We start from the raw sequence: 22,134 nt of genomic DNA, 5'->3' as shown, positions 1-22,134 counted from the left end.
GAGTCTTGCTGTGAAGCATATGCTTTCTTTTCCTGGCTTTTTTAAGTAGGAGAGATTTGGGGGCATACATCTGTAAATGAAAGAAAACTAACTCTCTGGGTGACTCAGGAAGGCTTTGTTGCTACAGTATTCTGAACTCAGTTTTCACATCTTTTGCTGCATGCATACTGTCCCCAAGGAAGTGAGAATATTTATAGGCCAAAATAAGTGGATAAGTGACAGCTTGACCCATATTTTGATATCACTGACCTTTCCAGTGGACACTTGGTAAGCAGAAATGTGCAGCTATTGAACAGCAATTGTATTTGTAGCGGCATGCTCTGATTCAACAGACCAAACAATCTATACTTGCAGGAGAAAAAAGTGCTCAGGAGATTAGAGATCCGGAACAGAGGATTTCAGTTTCTTAGGTTGACAGTATGAAGAACTTAATGATAACTTAATTCACCTGCATTTAAGAGGAGAAGAATACATTCCCTCTTCTGAACAGGTTTCTCTCTCAGATGTGTTGCTGAAAGGGTACCAGACTATGCCAGTTTGATGGCTTGGAGACCTTTTTAAAGAATGGGAAGGAAAGAACCCTGGATACAAGACCTGTAACAACAAACATCTGGCTAACCGTGCTTTTCAAACCTGAAAAGCATGAAAGTACTTCCCTCAAGATCAGTATCAATGTCTCTGTTTTACCTCAGAGTTGATACTATTGATACTAGTTGATAATACTTTTCCCCCAAAGCATTAGCCCTTCAGGAAACACTTCATGCCAGTTTATCCCATGGCTACATTCATAGATGACTGTCAAATGTACAACACCAGGGTTTACCAGCAGACTTCATTCACCTCATGGATTTATGCTACCTGTGTAGTGCACTGGGGCACCTAACTCCTGTGCTTGCCGAGGCAGTATGTATAAATGGAGACATATGCCTGATGCATTTATTTCCATAAATCCCCAAAGTGTTAGTGTTTCAGCATGCAGGTAACCAAAGTCTACTCTAATCAAATATTTAGCTTTTCTGGCTTTCCTTTCCACAGCATTATTGGATGTAATCCTCTCAAAAGGAATAAAAAGGCCAAGAGAAACTCTGAAAGTAATTTTAAGTGCTTATCAGATACCTCAGACTGAAGGTCTGTTTCACAGAGTGCCAAATAAACCTCATGAAATTCTTGCAAAGCTTTCCTGGTTGATGTTAACTTCTGTTAGCCGAGGCTCTAATCTGGTCCTTCTAAGACCAAGCCAGATGGAAAGACACTGTGGAAGTTTATTTAGCAACATGCTTCACTAAATTTTCTTCAGATCTGTTTTGAATGCTTTGACCTCTTCTAAGAAATCTCAGAAGATAATCTAAGGGAGAGAGATTTGACCTTCTCCAGCCATTTTCAGTGAGAACATTTGGCATCAAAACAAATAAAAGCAACTGATTTGGGTCTACTTTTTGGCCAAATTGGAATGTGTGGGGTGAAAAAAAAAAACATAGAAAGAAAAGTAATGATTTATGTAACATCATAAAGGTGAGATCAAAACTTGTGAACCTAGATTCCAACAGTGTCACTGAACTTTGAGTAACTGCATAGACTCTCAACTTTGAACCAATTTCATAGTAAAGGCATAGACAGGCTGTCTGAGTTGCATCACCATATCCATAGTGAGCTGTAAGGAAATAGAAGGACTGTAAGATAACTGAGTCCAAAGTCATAAACAGTTTCAATACAATGGTTTGTTTTGTTTTGTTTTGTTTTTTAAGGCTGACATGTTGTATATGTTAACTGTGATTGTTTTATTTAGATGCTTATTCTGCAGAGAGTTGGCTAGGCACAGGTTTGGTATCAGCTTCAGTCTAGAAATACTGCTCGGACAGAAAAGTTTGTTGTGGTAGGACTCAGTGCAATTTACAACGAAGAAATCAGTGAGTGGCTTTATCTTCTTCATGTTTTGCCACATGCTTCTGATAGGAGAAGGTTACACACCCACCCCCACACACACATTTACAGGGGAAACTTAACAGAACTATCCTTTTAAAAAGTGCATTATCAAGTAGTCAAAATATTGAAGGAAGCACTATCCAAATGCTAGAGCAGGTACTGACTGGGTATTTCTTAAAGTATGTGGCTGGTTTCTTAATGATAGCTACTATGAGCACAGAAAAGTGGTTTGTTACTAACAAACTGAGCAACCATTTTAAAATAGAAAAAGAAAAATAAATCCAAAGGAAGACATTCCAGACTAGGACCTAAATAAACCCTCAGGTTCATCATTGCAGTTTGAGTTACCAGTGTACTCAAGTCCTCTTTGGAAGAACATGAAAAATCCATTCTCTTTCTCCAGCTAGCCCATGGTCTATCCCCAGGGTAGTTTCAGGACTGTCATAGCTGTGGGTAAAAAAGCCAAGGACATTCACCTCTGTACTCTGCTGAGGATGCTGAAGGTATCATGCTGAGCAGAATGAGAGGAAGGTACAAATAAAATGAACAAACGAGGAGGTACCAAGCACCTTCCACAACAAGGTGCCTTGGTCAATGTTTATTATGTGATTCATTTTGTGGGACTCTGCAAAACCAAAAGTGGCATAGGGAAGGTCACTAGTCATTGAGTGGGTATTTTTTCTGTCCCCTGAAATGAGAACAAGGGTATGTTAAATGAAACTAGCAGAGAGCAGAGGCCCTGGCTAGATTAGGGGACACAGTCTCAAGCTGCGCCAGGGGAGGTTTAGACTCGAAGTGAGGAGAAAGTTCTTCACCGAGCGAGTCGTTCGTCATTGGAATGTGCTGCCCAGGGAGGTGGTGGAGTCGCCATCCCTGGAGGTGTTCAAGAGGAGATTGGACATGGCACTTGGTGCCATGGTCTAGTTGTGAGGTCTGTCGAGACAGGTTGGACTTGATGATCCTTGGGGTCTCTTCCAACCTTAGTTATACTGTGGTACTGTGATACTGTGTGATTCTTCATACCATGAGGAGGTGTGTGGAGCTTGTTGCCAAGCAATCACAGAGTCATAGAATGCATTGGGTTGGAAGGGACCTGTAAAGGTCATCTAGTCCAACCCTCCTGCAGGGTTGAAAAGCTGGAAGAGAAATCCATTGAAGGCAACTAAATACACATATCTAGCATAGAAACTCAGTTGAGCTGAAAATACTTAAAGGATGGCAGAGTGTTATGGGAAAGTATCATACCTAATTACCATGCCTTTACTTCACCTAAGCATCCCCTTAAGGCCACGGCTTGGAATACCCTGTTGGGTACAAGGTTTGACTTCCAGCGGCTAAGTGTTAAAAATTGGTGTTGAGAACTTTAATATCTTGGTACACAGAAATCTTGAAGCTTACAGGAGTGCTTTGCTCCTTGGGATTCAGAAAGTAAGTTGTCGTGTCTGTGATAATTTTACCAGTTCATAAGAAAGTTACAAATTCCTGCTCCTGATTAAGATGAGGAAACTGCAACAATAGCTTTACTAGCAGTATTGTAGCTGAAACTAAAGTTGGCAAATAATTCAGGAAACCAAGGTGTTGGACAACCTTTTCTGAACCTCCTAAGAGAGACTTGTTCAATTCAGCACAGTTACAAGCAGAGACTGGGATAGGGCTCTGGGCAACTGGATCTAGTTGAGGATGCTCCTGCTTACTGCAGAGGAGGTTGGACTAGATGAGCTTCAGATGTCCCTTCCAACCCAGATCATTCTATGATTCTATGTCTATGAGTCTATGATTCTATGATATTTAGGTTGGAAGAATAAGTTAACATTGTACTGTTGAATGTCTGCAGTCAATATAAAACATAAAAGGATTTTAAGCATGCTGCAGAACAATCAAAACCAAAGTTCTTTTCCAAAAGGAGTTGAGGTCAAGCATTCCAATACTGCAGGTGGATCACTGGAAGCAGGATAGTAATGCCCACAAGGGGGGAAAAGCCTGAGAGAAAACCCTGCTAATGGAATCAGTGCCTCCTACATCTAGGAACAAGACTCTGTTATGGACTAGGTGGAAGATCAAAGTGCAAGATGATCAAGGTGCAGCAGTTACTGGGTATAACACATACTTTATTCTGAAGATTAAGATAAATGAATTATTCTTGTTAATAATAAGTAACAACTTGTGTGTGAAGTGGTGACTTACTGAACAAGAAAGATTAGTGTAGCTTTGTTCAGTTGGCAGTTTTAGGAGTTGTTTATCTTGAAGTGATAGTGGTATCTGGATGAAGAGAGACAGGGAGGCTTGTATGCATAGTGAGCAAAAGCTTGGATTCCCAAGAGGCTTTCTAAGCAGCTGTAGTGTGAAGGGACAGGCACTTGCGTGAATGAATAACTGGTCAGAAGATGAGAAACAGAAAGCAGGAGACAAGGATACACTCCATAAAGAGATCTGCTAAATATTCAGAAGACAAAAGCAAACCAAATGTGAGGCAGAACTGGGAAAAGGGGAAAGGAGATAGCTGGGAACCTCTTCTCTGCCTCTGTATGAATCAGTTGCTGAGCTGTGTTTTGAATGCTGTGAAGGTATTCAGCTCCTCATCTTCTGAAGGTGTAGATGAGAACTGGAAATAGTTCAGAGATGAGCCACTGATCTAATGCAGCACAAACATTGCTCTGTTTCCATGTCAGTGTGTACCTTTCAGACTGATGATGTTCTGTGAGAGGAAGATTGAGATGTGTGAGCTTGACAGACAGAAGGCGGCAGTGGAAGAGAAGTGGTACAGCAGGCACAGCTTCTGAGCTGAGGCTCTGAACATGTACTGCTTCTGACAGCTTCTTCAGTGACTCATCTGTAATTGTGCTCCATGTCAGAGGACCTAGTCACAGCCTTATTTGCTGAAAATAATATCTTTAGCACAATTTCTTCAAAGGAACTGTGATATTTTTATGGTTTTGAAGTGAATTAAGGGCTATGACATGTTTGAGGTTTTGTTGTTGTTGTTGTTTGGTTTTCCCTGAAGAGAATTAATGTCTGTTTTGCACAGGAGGATTGATGATGTTCCAGCTACTGTATTATACATCTTCCTAAAATAAGAATCACTGCAAATTCTTTTCAGTTCTGTGCAGGTGCAATGAGCTGGGCTTCAGTGAATGTTTGGGTTTGGCTGTAAGTGAAGTGCCAGAGGCAGATTTTTCTTCCATTAATTTCAGCAAAGAAGGTGTAATCTGTCATTTTACAATTTAGATCTGATAGACTATTACTTCCTATAAGTCTTAGATCTTTCTGCTTTTTGTTCCACCTGTGCCCTGCACAAATATTTGAAATCTCTCATCTTCTGTTGGCAGATGTAATTATAGAGCTGAAGTCTGAGTGGATGTAAATTATGCTGTCTGCTCCCACTGTTGAGTTTGCCCTTATGGTTCTTTTCAATGTATTTATGTTGATGCATTTGTTACTTTGAATATGGCAGGGTACATTCATTGCTTGGGCACAGCATGTAAAAAGGACACCGGGAGGTGTGTGTGTGTGTTAATCCTTGCAGGCACGTGGGATGTGCTTGAATAGCTGCTCCTGAGGTTAAGATACATCTTGGGGCATAGGGGGGTGGGGGGGAAGGCAAGGCTTTGGTTGTGTAGACAGAATTTAGGTGGAATTGAGAGGCCTTGTTTGAAAGATGTATTGAAGCAAAGGATCAAACACAATTAACAGCAGTAACAATGAAACTGCTTCAGTTAGAAAAAAGAGGACTTTCCAGAGACCTTTGCTGAATTTCTAGCTGCAGAGAATAGCTTTGGTAGGACAGCATTCCCTGGCCATGCTGGTTTGTTTTCTTTGTCAAGTGTGGTGAAATGCTTGATATGTCACTTCAGTGTGAACTGTAGCTGCTGAAGCAGTCACTCCAGCACCAGTGTGCCTCTTGCATACTTTAAATACTCCAGGATCTCGCAGGATAGAATTTTAAGGACATTATTTTCTCTACGTTTTACATCTTTTATCCTAGTTTATTATTTTGGGGCCCAGTTTTGTTACTGACAACCCCAGTTGAAGACGACCTACTTTCCCAGCACCTCCTTTAAGTATTCAGTTGCTCCCCTCATCTTGAAATGCTGTATGAGGAGCCCAGCTTTGTCCTTTTTTCCCATTCCCATGTCCCAAGAACTGTCATAATAATGGAAAAATCCATCTACAAACACAATGCAGAGGTTTACTCACTTGTTACACTTACACATTATTCTGTGGGTTAAAAAATATGTGTGAAATTGTTTTTGTCCTATAATGATGATTGATTCATGCCCACTAAAGTCACATACCTTTTCAGAGACTAGAAGCAGTCAGTTACCTGGTTCAGTAGATGGCACTCTATCCTTTGATTTGTCACTTAAGCTAACAATAAAGCACCAAAGGAGCAGAATTATTGGATCCATCACTGAAACTTCGGTGTATTTGGACAGTGCAGTGGTACCCAGCACCCTGGAGAGCAATGCTGGACAGCCTTTTAGTTTTGGCTGGCTGGTTCTGTTCTGCCTACCCAAGTGAGATCTTTCCAGCTCTGTGTCTCCTCTCTGCTGTTTTATTTCCTGTTTTATTTATTTCATATCACCAATGGTCGTTTCTAACAACCCGAGAGCCCTGGGGCTGTGGAGCCGCTGGACGGGCAGGCAGTGGGGGTCCCCCGTAGTTCCCCACTCGGGCTGGCGGCACCGGTGGCAGTGCCGGTGGGGATGCCAGTACAGGTGGCGATGCCAGTGGTGTTATCATTGCTGGTGGCTATGCCCGTGGCGGTGCAGGGCGAGTGGGACGCAAGGGTTCCCCGCAGCCACCCACCCGGGGTCACGGCGCCTGTACCGGCTCCGGAGCGGGGCAGGCGGGCAGGCAGTGGGTTTCTCCAGTAGCCTCCCACCGCCGTGTCGCGTCGACGGTACTGATGGCGGTGGGGCGGTGCCGGTGGGGCGGTGCGGGGCGGTGCGGGCTGCGGGCGGGCGGCCGGCGCCTTCCCCGCGGGGCAGGACGTCGGGCGGGGCTTGGTGCGGGCGGGCGGGTGGCAGCGTTAAGGGCAGGGGTGACCGCACTTGTTGCGGGTTTGGTGGCGCTGCCTGCTCGGTGACTGAGCATGGTCGGGCAGTAGCGCGGAGAGAGGCACCGGTGGGCCTGTCCGCCATCGCCGTCGCCATGGGGCGGTACTCGGGGAAGACGTGTCGCCTCATCTTCATGCTGGTGCTCACGGCCGGCTTCTTCGTGGCCGAATTGGTGTCGGGCTACCTGGGCAACTCCATCGCGCTCGTGTCCGACTCCTTCAACATGCTCTCGGACCTCATCTCCCTCTGCGTGGGGCTCTCCACGGGGCGCATCGCCCGCCGCAGCCGCCGGGGCCCCCGCGCTACCTACGGCTACAGCCGCGCCGAGGCAGTGGGGGCCCTGAGCAACGCTGTCTTCCTCACCGCCCTCTGCTTCACCATCTTCGTGGAGGCCATCCTCCGCCTTGCCCGGCCCGAGCGCATCGACGATGCCCAGCTGGTGCTCATCGTTGGTACCCTCGGCCTCGCCGTCAACCTGGTGGGGCTGCTCGTCTTCCAGGACTGGGGTGCCTGCTGTCGCCGTCGCCGCCGCCCGTCCGTCCCACCGCCTCCTGCCGCCGCGCTGCGGGCTGTGCCGGGCAGCACCCCGGCTGGGGAGGCGGATCAAGCAGGTGCCTTTCGGCTGCATCCTCGCCGCCTCGCCCTTTTGCCTTCCCCTCGTGTCCCCGCACCTCTCCCCACCCTCCACATCCTTCCCCTCGTGTCCCCGCACCTCTCCCCACCCTCCGCATCCTTCCCCGTCCCTCTCTGTCCTCCTGTGTGACCCCAGAACCCGCCGAGCTGCTGAACCCATCCTCTGAGCCCCAAACCCACGCGTGGGCAGCGAGGCACTGCGCTAACCTCGCTTAGACACCCGCCGCCTCCTTCACCTTGTACTTCACACCGGGCTGCTGGGCGGGCCCTGGGATGGGGGAGGGAGGCGTTGCTCAGAGCGCTGCATGGAAAATGTTTTGGCTTGGGTTTTGGAGGTCTTTTTTTACTGTCACCTTTGAAATAAGTTGGTTTTGAGAAGGTTGGTGTTTTTTCTGTTTGTAGAACTTATACACAACACAGCGTTTCTTCTTTGAATGCAGGTGATTCACCAAATGACCAAAAGAGCCCTGAGGAGGGGCCTGAGAAGAAGAAAGAGAAAAAATCTGAAGCCTTGAACATCAGAGGTATAGCATGGAAGTATACTGCTCATTTTTATTTTAACTTCAAAAACTTTCTGCTTGGTTTGGTTTGTTTATTTGTTTGTTTCTAATATCAGTAAGAATGGAGCCAAAGCCCAGGGCTCTCCTGTGTATATGGACCCAGTTATCTTTAGCAGAAACATTCTGGTATGAAATAGCATAGATGATAACAAAATAGCATGATGCTGTTTTGTCTCTGAGTGTGCTCACTTTTGATTTCAATTCTGTAGAAGAGTACAGCTAAATTTTTTGGAGAGGAGGCACCTACTGCATTAAGCTGAAGTCACTAGAGGCCTTATAGGAATGGAAAGGAGGTAGCTATGAGTTGCTTCTTTGGATGTCACTGCTCCAATAATTGAGTAGTTCTCAACTTGCACATGCTTTGGGGCAGAAAACAGAATTTCTTTAAATCCCAAGGCTGGTAATGTTTTGTCAGCATGAGGAAAAAGGTGCTGAAACTGGTGCTTCAGCACCGTGTTTTTCCAGGTCCTTGAACTGTGACCCTGTTCCTGAGAGAGTCTGTGACAGGATTTGTCCTTCTGGCATTGCAATCTACGAGGTCTCTGAGTAGCTGTGAAGTGAAACAATATAGCTGCTTCTAGGAATAAATTAACCAAGCCTCTGTATAGGTATTTATGGGCATGCAACTGTTCTGAGCAGAGACAAAAGCAGGTATCTTTGAGTATATTAATCATTGAATTTGTCCCCAAGACTGTCAGAAAGCTGAAACAGAATAGTAGTTTCAGACTTTTCTGTGGTCACCTCTGAGTATCACATATTCCTCCAAGTCATGAAAGTTGGCATCACATGAGATCAGTTTCAGAAGCTGACATGGCAACTTGGGTTGTTTTGTTGTTGATTTTGTTGTGGGGGTTTTGGTTTGGTTTTGTTTGGTTTGTTTTCATGGTTTTATTTTCCTGCTGTGAGCCTGCCTTTCAAAGAAAAGTGTTTTCAGAGTTACACAAATGTGTCTATGAGGAAAGACACTTTGGAAATCAAACCACATGCTCTAGCATGCCACAAGACTTTGCTGAATGTCTGGAAACTGGTGTCACTGGATGTCATGGCATTATAGTGGTGAGGTGATTGGGACAGGAAAAGCAAACTGTCACTTTCAGGGTTGGAGGAGAGAAGAATAAGAAACTGTGTACTTTAGGGAAGACCTCACTTGCCTGAATGACAGTGCTTAAGCTTTATGATGCTGGAAGCTTACAAGGAGTTTTGTGTCAGTTATTTTAAGGCATTTGTTGTCAATTTCCAAGAAGATTTTTTTATTGAAGTGTTACTCTGGTATGTCATCTTTGCAAAAATCTATCTTCATTGGCCTTGCAAATACTCCTTGCTTCTCTAGCCAGTGCTACAGATACATGGCTTTAAAATTCTGACCCCCTATGTTTTTCCTTCAAAGCTAGTTACAGAGCTAGAATTCCTTCATAATCACTTGGCAAGAGATTCTGTACATTGTAGAATTGGAGCCCCCTTGAGAAAAACATGGCTGGACCAAATGGATTTGCTGAGGAACTGCTTCCTTGATTTTAAAAGTAGTAGGAACAGGAAGCCATATTGATTATTGTGCTGTACAATTATTTTTGAGCATATGAGGAGTAGTTCAGACTTCCCAGCACAAGCTGTTGGAAACTAAACATTGCCTATGGTCTTGCAATACTGGCTGTATTTAATTAAAAATTATTTTCGGTTCTTATAACTGCAGCTTTTGGGGATCAGTAGGGAAATGTAACCAAGAGGTACATATTGGTGGTGTTAGTAAAGTAAAATAAGCATTTTCCAACCCCCATATTCTTAATTCATGATTTACCAAAATTCTGACATGCCTACTCTTTTCTTAATTCAAAAGAGGGCTTTATGAAACCCTCTCCTGTCCCTTTTAAGCTGTGTTCTCTTGTTAGTTGCCTTGGCAATTGCATCCTGCCTGTCCCTCTTGTTAGTGCAATAGCTGATAGCCTATGGTGAATTGGGATTATTTGGAACTGAAAAGGAAACACTGCCACACTGTTAGGAGGAGTAAAACCCTGTGGGAGTCTGCCAAATGGGGCAGAACATGCCTGACTCCAGCAGAAAGGGCTGGACTCACTGAAAGCCTGTACTTTCTTATCTGACCCAAGTGATTCAAAGGAACTCAAGTGGCTGTTTTCTTCATTTCTCACACAGAAGATCAATATTAATGCATAGAGCTGGGAAAAAACAGCAGCAGAGGCACAGCTCTACATGTAATTCAGTGTTCAGCATCCCCAAAGAGTCAAAACTCTTTGCTGTGTTGTTGAATGTGTTTCAGAGGGAGTCTTTTTTACAGCTTCTCCAGCCCAGAAGTGATTAAATTGTAGTGAAGCTCTTGATAGTGCCCATTATAGGGACATTAAAAGGAGATGGTCCATTTTATTCGTTCACAGGTTCTGAATGAAAAGTGTTGACAAAGAAATTGACTTCTTGTATTTAGAGATGTAATGAATTAGACATCAGTTGGAAAGGAATCTGTGTCTGAACAGTAAAGGTTGACAATACTGCATTCGAGCAGGTGAAAGAAAAGGGAAGCGGTACAGAAAAAAAGTAAAAATTAGTTCTTAGATTATTGTAACTTTATAGCAAGATGGCAGCTTTGGTCACTGTAGCTGTAAGGGCATTGCAGTTGAAAGAGGTGTTGTAACAAGGGCCTGGTTTTTGTCTTTAACTTTTGTACAAAAACATATCTATAGATGTGAAAAGTGGTAGCCAGTGTTCCTCTCAATTTAGAGTAGTCTAAGGACATATTAAACTGTGGTCTCCTTGTGACTGACCCCCACACCTGGTTCTGTTATTTTGTGGAGGTCTTAGGGCTAGTAGTGTTGGTGGGACAAGTGTTAATATCACTAGTGATCAAGCTGGATCTGCAAATTGGAGTTTGATGGCATTGGTAACCATAGGAATGGTCTTAGGCTTAGGAATGGTCTTAGGCTTCACTTAGGTAAGTTTTCGGATCTCAGCAGTGTCATGGGAGCTGATGGATGGTTACTAGGGCTGGTCTGTGGCTCTCTCAGCTTCCAGAGTAGAACACACAGATCTAGTCATCAATTTTTAATTGAGATTCAATGTGTCAAGATCTTTTAATAATCTGTGGGCATTTAAATGAACACATTTTATGTTGCCATGGCATTGCAGTTGGACTGCAGTTGCCAGCATATCCTACATGTTTAATAATGCATCCCACTTAAGCAGCTGGGGTTCAGAGTCAGTATTTCCTTTACTGTTTTGTTCTGAAAGCTGTTTTTGAGGACTTTGGTTATGATGCTACTGCCTGGAGTATTGTGTTTTTCATGTGAAGTAGAAGAGACTTGAAAAATGCAGCACTACTCCCTCCCCTTCCTCCCCTCAAAAACCCCCCAAACCTCAACCAACAACCAAACCCACTAATGGAAACTGTGCCATTTGTTTCAGGTGTTCTTTTGCATGTTATGGGAGATGCACTTGGATCTGTGGTCGTGGTAATTGCTGCTACAATCTTCCACGTACTTCCTCTGGAGAATGCTCCATGTAATTGGCAGTGTTACATCGATCCAAGCCTGACAATAATTATGGTGTTCATCATCTTGTCTTCTGCATTCCCACTTATCAAGGAGACCTCAGTTATTTTGTTGCAGATGGTTCCCAAAGGTGTCAACATGCAACTACTGAGTAAGTCAGCTTTGTCACTGAAATGCTATCAGTTTTACTGATGTGTTTCAATGCATGTTATTTCTGGACTAACATGTTTGGATTATTTACTCATAATAGCTCTAAATTCTCAAGAACTGTGAGAAATAGTCACATGCCTGTGTCCTAGCAACATGACTCAAATCTCTCTGGATTAGTTAGAGCATGCATCTTGAGAATGTGGTACTCCAACAATACATCAAAAATACCAGGCCTGTGAGCTGTTAATGCTTTGTGTGGGCTGTTTGTGAAAGAAACAACACTGAATTATGATATTTTCTGGCTCTGCAGTGGCTTCTTCTGAAAGGCTTCCAAATCAGCTCAGAACTTCCATTGAGACTATTTAATTTTGTAGCTCTCTGGTGTTGCTCACACTGGTTAATTTTAGCTAGTGCTAGTTATTTCTGAAATTGCACCCTGTTTGGGGCTAGAGAAACCAGAAGATGTGGGGCCTTGGCCAAGGAAGTGGTCTCTAATATTGCTTTTATGCAAAACTGGTTAATTGCCATTAGGGAGCCTGAGGGATGCATGAACCTAGAAGGAAAGGTGGCTTGCTCATGTCCTCTGGAGGCTGAACTAGAGGCAGCTGGGATTAGACAACTTCTACTAAGTATAACTCTTTTACAAGATAGTTTGGGGACTGCTGCTTTCAGGTAGGGCTCTTCATGAGAAAGCTACTACTTAGCCAGTACACCAAAGCCTCTAATATCTTTCTCTCGTGTCTTCCAGCTGACAGACTAGGTCGTGTACCAGGGGTTATCAGCCTTCATGAGGTGCATGTCTGGGAGCTTGCAGGTGGGAAGAATATTGCTACTCTTCATATCAAGTGCCAAACACCTACCGATTACCAAGATGCTGCTTATAAAATACGGAAGGTTTTCCATGACGCAGGGATCCATTCTGTGACCATCCAGCCTGAGTACATTGACCACAAGACCTCCCAGCTCCTGTGCAGCTCACCCTGCATCTCAAAATCTTGTGACTCTCAGCTGTGCTGCAGCCAACGGGAGCTTTCCGTGGCTAAAACTAATGGCTGCACTGAGAAAAATGATAGTTCCCTTTCTGTGCTGCATAGAGACAATGGTTCAAGTAAAAATCATATTGAAATACCTGTTGAGTACCCACTGGCAGAGGATAGCATTAAAAATGTGAAAAATGGTGACAGGCCCAATGACAAACCACAGTTAGGCAGCACACGACTCTAGGCTCTGTTCCACATGGTGTTTTCACAGAACAAACATCCTGGCTGGGGAGAGGGGGTCATGGGTGGTTGTGGCTGAAGTTGTTGTGGCAACAAGATATCTGTGCTTTAGCTGTAAACCAAAATACACCTAAACCCCCCTTGTATCTGAAATAAGGATTAATATTTCCATGAAGGACAGTGTGTTCATCTAAGGTTTTTCTGATACAGCCTAACCCAGTTCCTTACCAAACTGTGTGTGAATCTCTGTTGATAGAGTGGATGGGGCATGTTGCTGTCTGCACTGATGCTTGCAGTTAATGGCCAGTGGCACTGGGAATAAAACTCTGGCCTTTTCTGCTGAAGTGAGCCGTTTCCTGAAAGCCCTGTGGCCAGTTAACCATTGTACTGGGCTGAAGTACTGTATGTTTATAAAGGACTTCAGTAGAGATGCTTTACTGATCCTGAAACCCCATTTTTGCATAGACAGTTCATGTTTAACAGTAACTCTGGTGCTTCTGGCCAGTGGGGTTTGTGAGTGAAATGAAGAGTGTCTAAGGAAGAGGGGAAGCACTCAAGAATTTTGACTTGCATTGATTTCTTGATTGACTCCTGTATTTATGGACAGAACCTAATCACAGATAATTATGCTGAAGAACAGAATTCTTGTCATGAAAGCAAAGAAATACTAACATTGTCTGTACAGATCCTAGCAAATGGAAATGCAGGGAGTCATCCAATTAACTTTTACCTTGTTCTCTGTTGTGATTGTACAACTCAAGTCTTTTCAGTTTTAATCTTTTGTCTCCTCACAACAGAAGTTATGAACTCCACGATCTAAATTCATCATTGTGCAGGATGATTGCAGCATCTTTAACCCCCAGCATCTGTCATTTTTCATGCTGAATAAATAAGCTGATGTCTTTATTATGAGCAGTTAAAATTCTGCAGTTCTCTTGTTAAGGCATTATTAATTAAGAAAGTCCCTTTGAAATTTTATATGCAGTATTATCACTTAGAGGGAGCTTTAAAAACACCCAAACCAACAAAACACAGGGATTTTTTTTCCCCAGGTTTAGTCTCAGTTATTTCTCGTTTGTTTGTTACAAAGGTCTAAGCCCTCCTCTCTGCCCTGCCCCTCCTCCCCCTGCCCAAAGGTGTATTTCAAAGTCTGTTTAGTGAAGCAGTTCCATTATCTTTTTGCTGCTTGCTCTTTTTTGAAGGCATGCAAGGAAGGGTACCTTAAGGAAAACAGGACGACGTGCCCTGTCACCAGTGCTGGATTTGGCTTAGGTGTGTTCTCTAGGTTGCTGGGAGAGGAGATCTATTATCTAATCAACACTGGGTGTAGTGCTTAGCCTCGCTGGCTGTGCAGATCAGATCCAGAAGTGTTCAAATACATTTTGCTGTCAAAAGCAGAATGGTTTGTGTGGCCTGGCCAGGCTATTTAATTCATTTATTCATGGGGACATCTATATAGAATAGTAGTGTCTTTGCCTCAGTAATGTCTGAACAGAAAAGGCAAATTGATTTCCTGCCTGGGCTGGGAAAAAAATAGGACCTCCTTGTAAGGCTAACTTGAAAGCAGCAAGCTCCTTATTAGCATGGATGATGACATTAAGTTAATGAGTATTGACAGGACGAGGGATAGTGGCTTTAAAGTGAAAGGGAGTAGGTAGAGATTAGATGTAAGGAAGAACTTCTCCATGAGGGTGGTGAGGCACTGGAACAGGTTGCCCAGAAAGATTGTGGATACCCCCTCCCTGAAAGTGTTCATGGTCAGTTTGGATAGGGCTTTGAGCAACCTGATCTAGTGGAAGATGTCCCTGCCCATGTCAGGGGGGGGTTGATGATCTTTAAGGTCTTTTTCAATCCAAACCATGCTATGATTCTATGAATATTAAAACACTCAGCAGGGTATTTTGCTGCTTGGAAAATTATATTTACTGAAGCAGCAATTGCAGTCTAAATAGCACATTTCTAGATTTGGAGTTCCCTTTTTTTTTTTTTTTTTGCACACATTCATAGGTGAATTAATATATTTGATGGCCTCCCATTGTAGGTTTGTACTATAGAAATTGAAATATGTGTTAGCATAATTAAAAGCTCGATCCTCCAGTCTTTTGATTCTGTTGGCAGCAGGAGAGGTGAAAGCAGCAGGATCTTGCTCGGCAGTTATTGCACGAATTAATGTAAATCAGGAAACATTTTAAGGCTTGTTCTGTCTTTTAAAAGCCTGTGGCACAAAGTAAGACAGCCCTTTCTTCTTTTTGTCCTTATTTTCATTGATGATGGTGTTTTAAGTGTCGCTGTTCAGGTGTAAATAAAAAGCATATCTATAGGGTTTTTGTTAAGAACTGGAACAGAAGGCTCCCAAAATAACAACAAAGTCTACAGGAGAGCTCGGTTTCTAGATAGCCTGTAAAGGAAGCACCCTTGCATAACTATGCTTTTGTGTCTTACATCAGGGAAAATGTTTTGGTTTGGTTTGGTTTTTAATGTATAAATTATATTAAATGGTTGAAAGATGGAATGGCAGTATTGTTTACTCTGGAATTACGGAGAGCTAGTGCGTGTAACGTTTGGGCATTTGATGAAAGGGACCATCTTCTTCTTTTGTCCTTCCAGTGTTTAAAACTGTGGCTATTTTTCAAGCTTTTAGAAGTGTTGTCACCTGAAAATACAATGAAGCAACATTCTGAAACTGTTTGTTTTTTTTTTTTTTCTTTTCTTGTCTGGCTGAATGGCTGGGAATAAATGGGAAAATACCAGGGGTTATAGAAATCTTCAGGTCTAGAAAACCAAGCAGATTTAAATTGTGCTTTATTACTTCAGCAAGCAAAACCAGCAGAGCTATGTTATTGATGAGATGAACCTTGATTTTATTTTTTCCATGTAGGGACTTTCAGGGTATTCACCTAAGGATTCTGACTCAATATCCTTGCCTTCCTTTGATATTTTTCTCCACCATGGCTAGGCTGTACTGGGTGTCTTCTCTCTGGTTCTGTAGAAGACTTCACTCTAATCAGTCTGTGTATGAGCTTATTTCCCCTCAATTCTTGGCATTTATCTTCTAATTTTTCTTGGAAGTGGGCTTAATTCATGTGGAAATACAGTATAATTCAGTATTTGCCTTTAACCATGGGCGCTTGTTCTGAATGCAGCTTTGTAGCATATTGCACTGTCATATCTCTTTTCTGGCCTCTTTACCTTAATTACCTTTCCCCCCCCCTGCTTCCAGTTCAGTATCATAAATTTTCTGATCATTGCAGGTTGATTGTCCTTTAAAAGTACTCCCTTATGACTGCATCATCATGGCATTTGGATTTGTTCCCATTGATTGCCCCTATCTCTTCCTCCTTCTCTGAGGAGGAACTTTTTTAATTTGAGGGTTGTGGAGCACTGGAGCAGGCTGCTCAGAGAGGTGGTGGAGTCTCTGTCTCTGGAGGCATCCAAAACCTGCCATGGCAGGAAGGTCCCATCCAAGCCCTACCATTCTGTGATTCTGTGAAATACAGGTGACTGTCAGCTGGTTATCCAGCTAATGTGGCTCTCTGCTCCATAACCAGTCCTACATGTCACGTAGCTGTAGAGCAACAAAACACTTGCAAGCCTTGCCTGACAGTTCTGGAGTAAAAGTGAAATCTGGAATGAATGAACATGGCATTTAAATGCAACAGCAATTTACTGGACCTTTTCTTAAAGTGAATATTTTTTTTTGTCACCTTTTCAAGTGTGCCAAACATGCCAGTTTGACTGTTATTTCCCCCTTCTTCTGTAACTCTCTAAATGCAAGCCTTAGCTTTGCTCTTCTATGTAAAGAAAAACAACTGATGCTATTTTTAGGAGTTTTGCCTTTGTTTTAGCAGATTTTCAGCTGACTTCCTTATGGTCTTTTTGCCACTTATTTTGGCTTGTAGTGCAGCTGCCTTTTTTCCCCCTCTTTGTTTTCCATATTGTCTCTTCAATAAAAGCAGTATGGTTTTGCTACCCTTCTGATTGTAGTGGTGTACCCATGATACAGTTTAGAAATACCTCTGTTATGCACTGGTTAATTTTTTTTGCACTGTATTTTAGTAAAATTTTGCCACTTTCTGGTTTTTATTATGTGATGCACCTTACCATTGTAAACCACTTTGGGACCTTGTTTAATTCCTCCTATTCTTTCCCCCTGTGCTACCTGATGTGTAACACTTACTGTCCTGAACGCTCCTTTTCATTCTGAGCTTTGAAGGGAATATGCCAGCATCTGAATCACCCCCAAAGTGAAGTTTACCACCCAAGGTCTATGGATGGCTTGATGTGAGCTGCTCCAAGGACTATTTTATGTCCTGTGGTCTGTGTAGAAGTGTCATCTTCAGTGGTCATCCTGAGATATAACTATAAATTTCCATGTACACTTAAATTCTTTATAAACACTCCACCTGAACCAACTTCTTAAAGACTGTTGGTTCCTAAACCTAAGCAGGTACCATGAAATCAGTAGGGTTCATTGGCCATTTATTCACACCTTTGGGGAAAGCTTGAACCAGCTAATTGCAGAGCAGGCAAAAGGGATGTTTCTGAAAAGATAATTCAAAAGCTATGAAGATTTCTATAGGTTCTGCTACTTACTCTGCTATGCAGTGGAAACACTTTCTGTGTTTGAAGAGTGATACCTTGCCATGAGGATGTCACTGGATGAGAATGTTACATTATGGAGTTGTGTTGCTGAAAAGTTTCCTCCAGTTTTTCTGTTCCTTATGTGATTTAGATAAGGTGCCAAAATGTAATTTCCACGATTGCTGAATCAATGAATTGTAAATCTCACTGTGGGTTTAGTATCTACTGGTGAAAAATTACTTCAAGTTTTATGTACAGCTATATATATATATATATATATTATTATTTTTTTTTCCAAAATGAAGTTTTAATGTCTTGTAAATAAAGTGTATTTTTAAATAAGCCTGTTGTTCTGAGCTTGATGTGTGATGGCAATAAGGAGCTTGTGCTGATTTGGACAATTTTAAGTCTTTTGTGTTGCTCTTAACCTGTGAGCTTCTAAATGCTGCAAAATTTTATGATATATTTGGAAGAAAAATGGACAGACACTTGAAAGCTTTGCCTCTGCAAGAAGCTTAGTGCCCCCTAAACCATAGAATCATGGAATCAGTAAGGTTGGAAAAGACCTCAAAGACCATCAAGTCCAACCTGTCAACCAAGACCTCATGACTACTAAACCATGGCACCAAGTGCCATGTCCAATCCCCTGTTGAACACCTCCAGGAATGGTGACTCCACCACCTCCCTGGGCTGCACATTCCAACAGGCCAGGTGTGAGTTTAGAGTCTGTAGCTCTGGAGCACACTTTTGTCAATGCACACCAGATTACTATTGGCTCTCTTGGCCACAAGGACACATTGCTGCCCCATGAAGAGCTTGCTGTCCACCAGCACTCCAAGGTCTTTCTCTGTGGAGCTGCTTTCCAGCAGCACAGCCCCTAATCTGTACTGGTGCCTGTACTGGACCCTGCACTTGTCCTTATTGAACTTCATGAGGTTTGCCTGCACCCAGCTCTCCAGCCTGTCCAGATCTCACTGGATGGCAGCACAGCCTGACAGGGTGTCAGCTACACTCCCAGTATTGTATCATCAGCGAACTTGCTCAGGGTACTCTCAGTCCCCTCATCCAGGTTGGTGATAAAGATATTGAAGAAAACTGGACCCAGTACTGATCCCTGGGGAACACCACTGGCCACAGGCCTCTGAGTTGACTCTGTCCCACTGATAACGACCCTCTGAACTCTGTTGTCAAGCCAGTTTCCAATCCACCTCCTGGACCAGCCATCTATGCCACATTACTTGAGCCTTTCTATGAGGATGTTATGGGAAACAGTATCAAAAACCTTAGGCCAAACACTGCAAGTTCAGGTGCTATTTTTGGAGCAGCAGTAATGGGGATATCCTCATATATTCCTCTCTCCTTAAGATCAATATCAAGTCATCTGCCACCTGGGTCCTACCTCATTGTGTCTCTTTCTCCAATTGTCCATATACCTACACATTTTTGGTAATAATGATCAGTATGGAGGCAGTAGTAGTTGTGCATGGCTGTTTAAAAATAGTTTGTCTATGTCCAAACTACAGGAACTATATAAATGCTCCATAAGGGATTAATTTCAGTTTTGTCCAATATGTTGCCCATGGTCATGTGTCTGGTTGATGTTCCTCAGCCTGTGGCTGGTGAATCATTAGTGATTTCGGAGACAGAAATGAAAAATCTATAAAGCCATTCCTGACAAAATTAAAACAGTACATATGCTCAAGGGAAAACAAAACAGAACAAAGCAAAAGGACCATAAATAAATGTTGAGGGTTTAACCTAGCTCTTATTGGTTGTACATGAAAATGATAGCAACAATGCTTCCCAAGTGATCCTGGGTTTGATTTTCAAAGAGTTAAGATCATGCTTCAATCAATGAATGTTGAAACCCACCATTTTAGGACAAGAAGAACATGGGCTGATAGGTTTGGAGCACGCAGTTTTAATCCTGACACATAATGAACAGTTTCCGCACTGCACAGACTGGTATAAGGCACTTAAAATTCAAGGACTTCTCTATGCAGAGGCCCTTATTTTGTGCCTGGGTACTTCTGGAGCAGAAGGTATTTTCCACATTAGATTTCTGCTGCTGTTTTGATCCTTACCTACCCTCTAAGAAGCCACAGAAGTAGGATGAGTTTGGGCTGGATAAAGTAGTTACATTAAAAAAACCCAGTTGCTAGAAAATAAAAGTCCACGATCTCAGTGGTTTCTTTTGCATCCAATATTTCTGTATACAAAATATTTATGCATTGAAATTGTAATATATATAATCAATTAGAATTTGCTGGGCTTTCAGATGTGATGCTTTTCAACTCATATCCTTGCGTAAGAATATTTTAGGAGGCTGCTATGGATTCCCCACAGGTGGGTGCAGAACATCTATCTACTGAGGGCAAATACTTTCCCATCTGGTAGAGATTTTGTACTGACTTAAAGTTTCAGTAAGAAGTAGGGCAATAATAGTGGTCACAAGTGGGGAATGAAGGGTCAGTTAAATTCTTTGTCAAGTTTAGAATATAGTTGGGATTAGGTTAGTGAATATTCCAGTTAGGACAAAGTGGAGGTTCAGTAAAATTGAGAGTAGGAGCTGTGTAATGAGATATCAAGGGGAGTTAATGCTGAGGGAAGTTCAGTGGGGACAAGTAAACCTCTGTCTTTCCGGGAACACAAGCTTTGCCCTCTGATACAAAGATGGAATTTATTGTCAAGTCCTAGCTATACTTCACAGGCTGCTATTTTGCTATGAAATTCTAGCTGGAGAGGCATAATTGTAATGCTTGCCATCAACTCCCTAGAGAAGTCACTAGAGCAGCCCTGTAGCTTTGTGGCTGAACTTTTCTTTCCTAAAGTGGCATTGAATGTCTGATGAAAGAAGCACATATCTTGGCCATTAAAGATAGCAGGCATTTGAATGGCTGTGAAGTGTTATCAATTGCCTGTTATTAGGAAATGAATTATATCTGGGAATACTCCCAAGCACAGAGACCAGCCAGCACAGAAGATCTTGCATCTATTCTGGTACAATACCATCCACTTCAAAGGAAAGTGGTTCTGTGCTGATTTCCACCTGGGATTAGGTTTGACTCTGGACTGTGCCCCGAAATGGCTGTGAAGTGCAGTAATTGCCACAGGCCACGTCATGCTCGAACAGCTCACTAATACACATGAACGTGGTTCATCCTCAGTCACTGTTTGATTTGATAGTACTGATGAGGCCCATGGTCCCTGGGTCTCTGTGCTGTCATGAAAGATAATGGTACCTGCTGAGAGAAAAAGAGGTGAAGCTGGTTTAGTGGGATCTGGGCTTGAAAGGTTTCCTCTTTTTCCACATATACATGGCGCTGTATCAGTGCACAGTGGGAGCTGGGAGGGGAAGGGCTGCCAGCAGTGCAGGCAGCAGATAACACTATCACTGTGGCTGCTTGAATGGCTCTGGAAGCAAAAGGCACAAGGCAAGTGGCACGTTTAATATAGTATTGCACTTTGCTTTACCTCCTTCCAGTCTAAGTACATGTAAAAATTATTTTGCCTTCAGCCTTGAGCCATGTTTAATAAAGCTCTGTGTCCATTTAACTACATTTTGCCGACCGCTCTGTGGTGAGGAGATGGAAACTAATCTACTGCAAGAGGCTTCAGGGTGTGTATGAGAAAATAAACCTGTGAAGACAACATAGAATCATAGAATGGTTTAGGTTGGAAGGGACTTTCAAGAGAATCTAGCTCCAAGCCCCCCACCATGAGCAGGGACACCTTCCGCTAGACCACGCAGCTCAAGGCCTTGTCCAACCTGGGCTTGAACATCTCCAGGTGAGGGCATCCAGAAGTTCTCTGGGAAACCTGTTCCACTGTCTTACCACCCTTACTGTGAAGAGTTTGTTTCCAATATCCAGCCCAAATCTACCCTCCTCCAGCTTGAAGCCATTCTCTCTCATCCTGTCACAAGCCCTCATCAAAAGTCCCTCCCTGGCATTCTCGTAGGCCCCCTTCACATGCTGGAAGGCCACTATAAGGTCTCCCTGGAGCCATCTTTTCTCCAGGCTGAACATCTCAAAGTGTCACAGCCATTGAAATTGGCACAGGAGGCCCACAGCTTACTGTAAAGCCTACTGTAAAAATAAAGAAAGCTTTGTAAGTAAAGAATTGCATAATTGAAGAGGCAGAAGACAACCCATTTTTCAATATATACCTTAGAAACCAATCACATAAAAAACAGCTGATGCAGATGAGCCAATTGCCCATGTTTAAACTAGGAATTACAACAGGTGGTAGGAATTCAGCACAGTGAATGCCATGACCTCTTGCAGAACAGCATTTGCTTTAATTATCTATTTCTTCTTAAAACTGCCATGTGAAGTAGAGCTGGTAGCCTTTCTGCATGCCCTGGTTTCCTTTGCCCGGATTGTCCACAGGAAGTTGGACAGGGTCTACCCTGCAGCCAGTCACCAGCAGCACAGTACCTGCAGTTGCTGTGCTGGCTGCTGCATGCTTCAAACATTTGCACCCAAGGGAATTTGGGGGCAGTGCCACCTTTCTA

The 22,134-nt window shown here is 43.1% G+C and overlaps 1 protein-coding gene across 1 annotated transcript; it reads left to right on the top strand.

The window, feature by feature from the left end:
- The first annotated feature begins 6,961 nt into the window (after positions 1 to 6,961).
- SLC30A10 (solute carrier family 30 member 10) lies at positions 6,962 to 15,613 on the top strand. The gene is made up of 4 exons (XM_054170159.1): positions 6,962 to 7,591; positions 8,054 to 8,137; positions 11,582 to 11,818; positions 12,566 to 15,613. The coding sequence occupies exons 1-4, from the start codon at positions 7,075 to 7,077 to the stop codon at positions 13,039 to 13,041; spliced, it is 1,314 nt and encodes a 437-aa protein (XP_054026134.1). The 5' UTR covers positions 6,962 to 7,074; the 3' UTR covers positions 13,042 to 15,613.
- Positions 15,614 to 22,134: the final 6,521 nt, after the last annotated feature.

The sequence above is a fragment of the Dryobates pubescens genome, chromosome 2 (genome assembly GCF_014839835.1).
Source record: "Dryobates pubescens isolate bDryPub1 chromosome 2, bDryPub1.pri, whole genome shotgun sequence".
Classification (NCBI taxonomy): Eukaryota; Metazoa; Chordata; class Aves; order Piciformes; family Picidae; genus Dryobates; species Dryobates pubescens.
The sequence above is the reverse complement of the archived record's forward strand: the minus strand, read 5'-3'. Positions and strand labels throughout refer to the sequence as shown.

What these genes read in the sequence shown, in the direction of transcription:
- SLC30A10 (XM_054170159.1), top strand. Translation starts at nt 7,075, where the DNA reads ATGGGGCGGTACTCGGGGAAGACGTGTCGCCTCATCTTCATGCTGGTG. An exon ending in TGGGGAGGCGGATCAAGCAG is followed by an intron (nt 7,592 to 8,053) that starts GTGCCTTTCGGC and finishes CTTTGAATGCAG; the next exon opens with GTGATTCACCAAATGACCAA. An exon ending in TGAAGCCTTGAACATCAGAG is followed by an intron (nt 8,138 to 11,581) that starts GTATAGCATGGA and finishes CATTTGTTTCAG; the next exon opens with GTGTTCTTTTGCATGTTATG.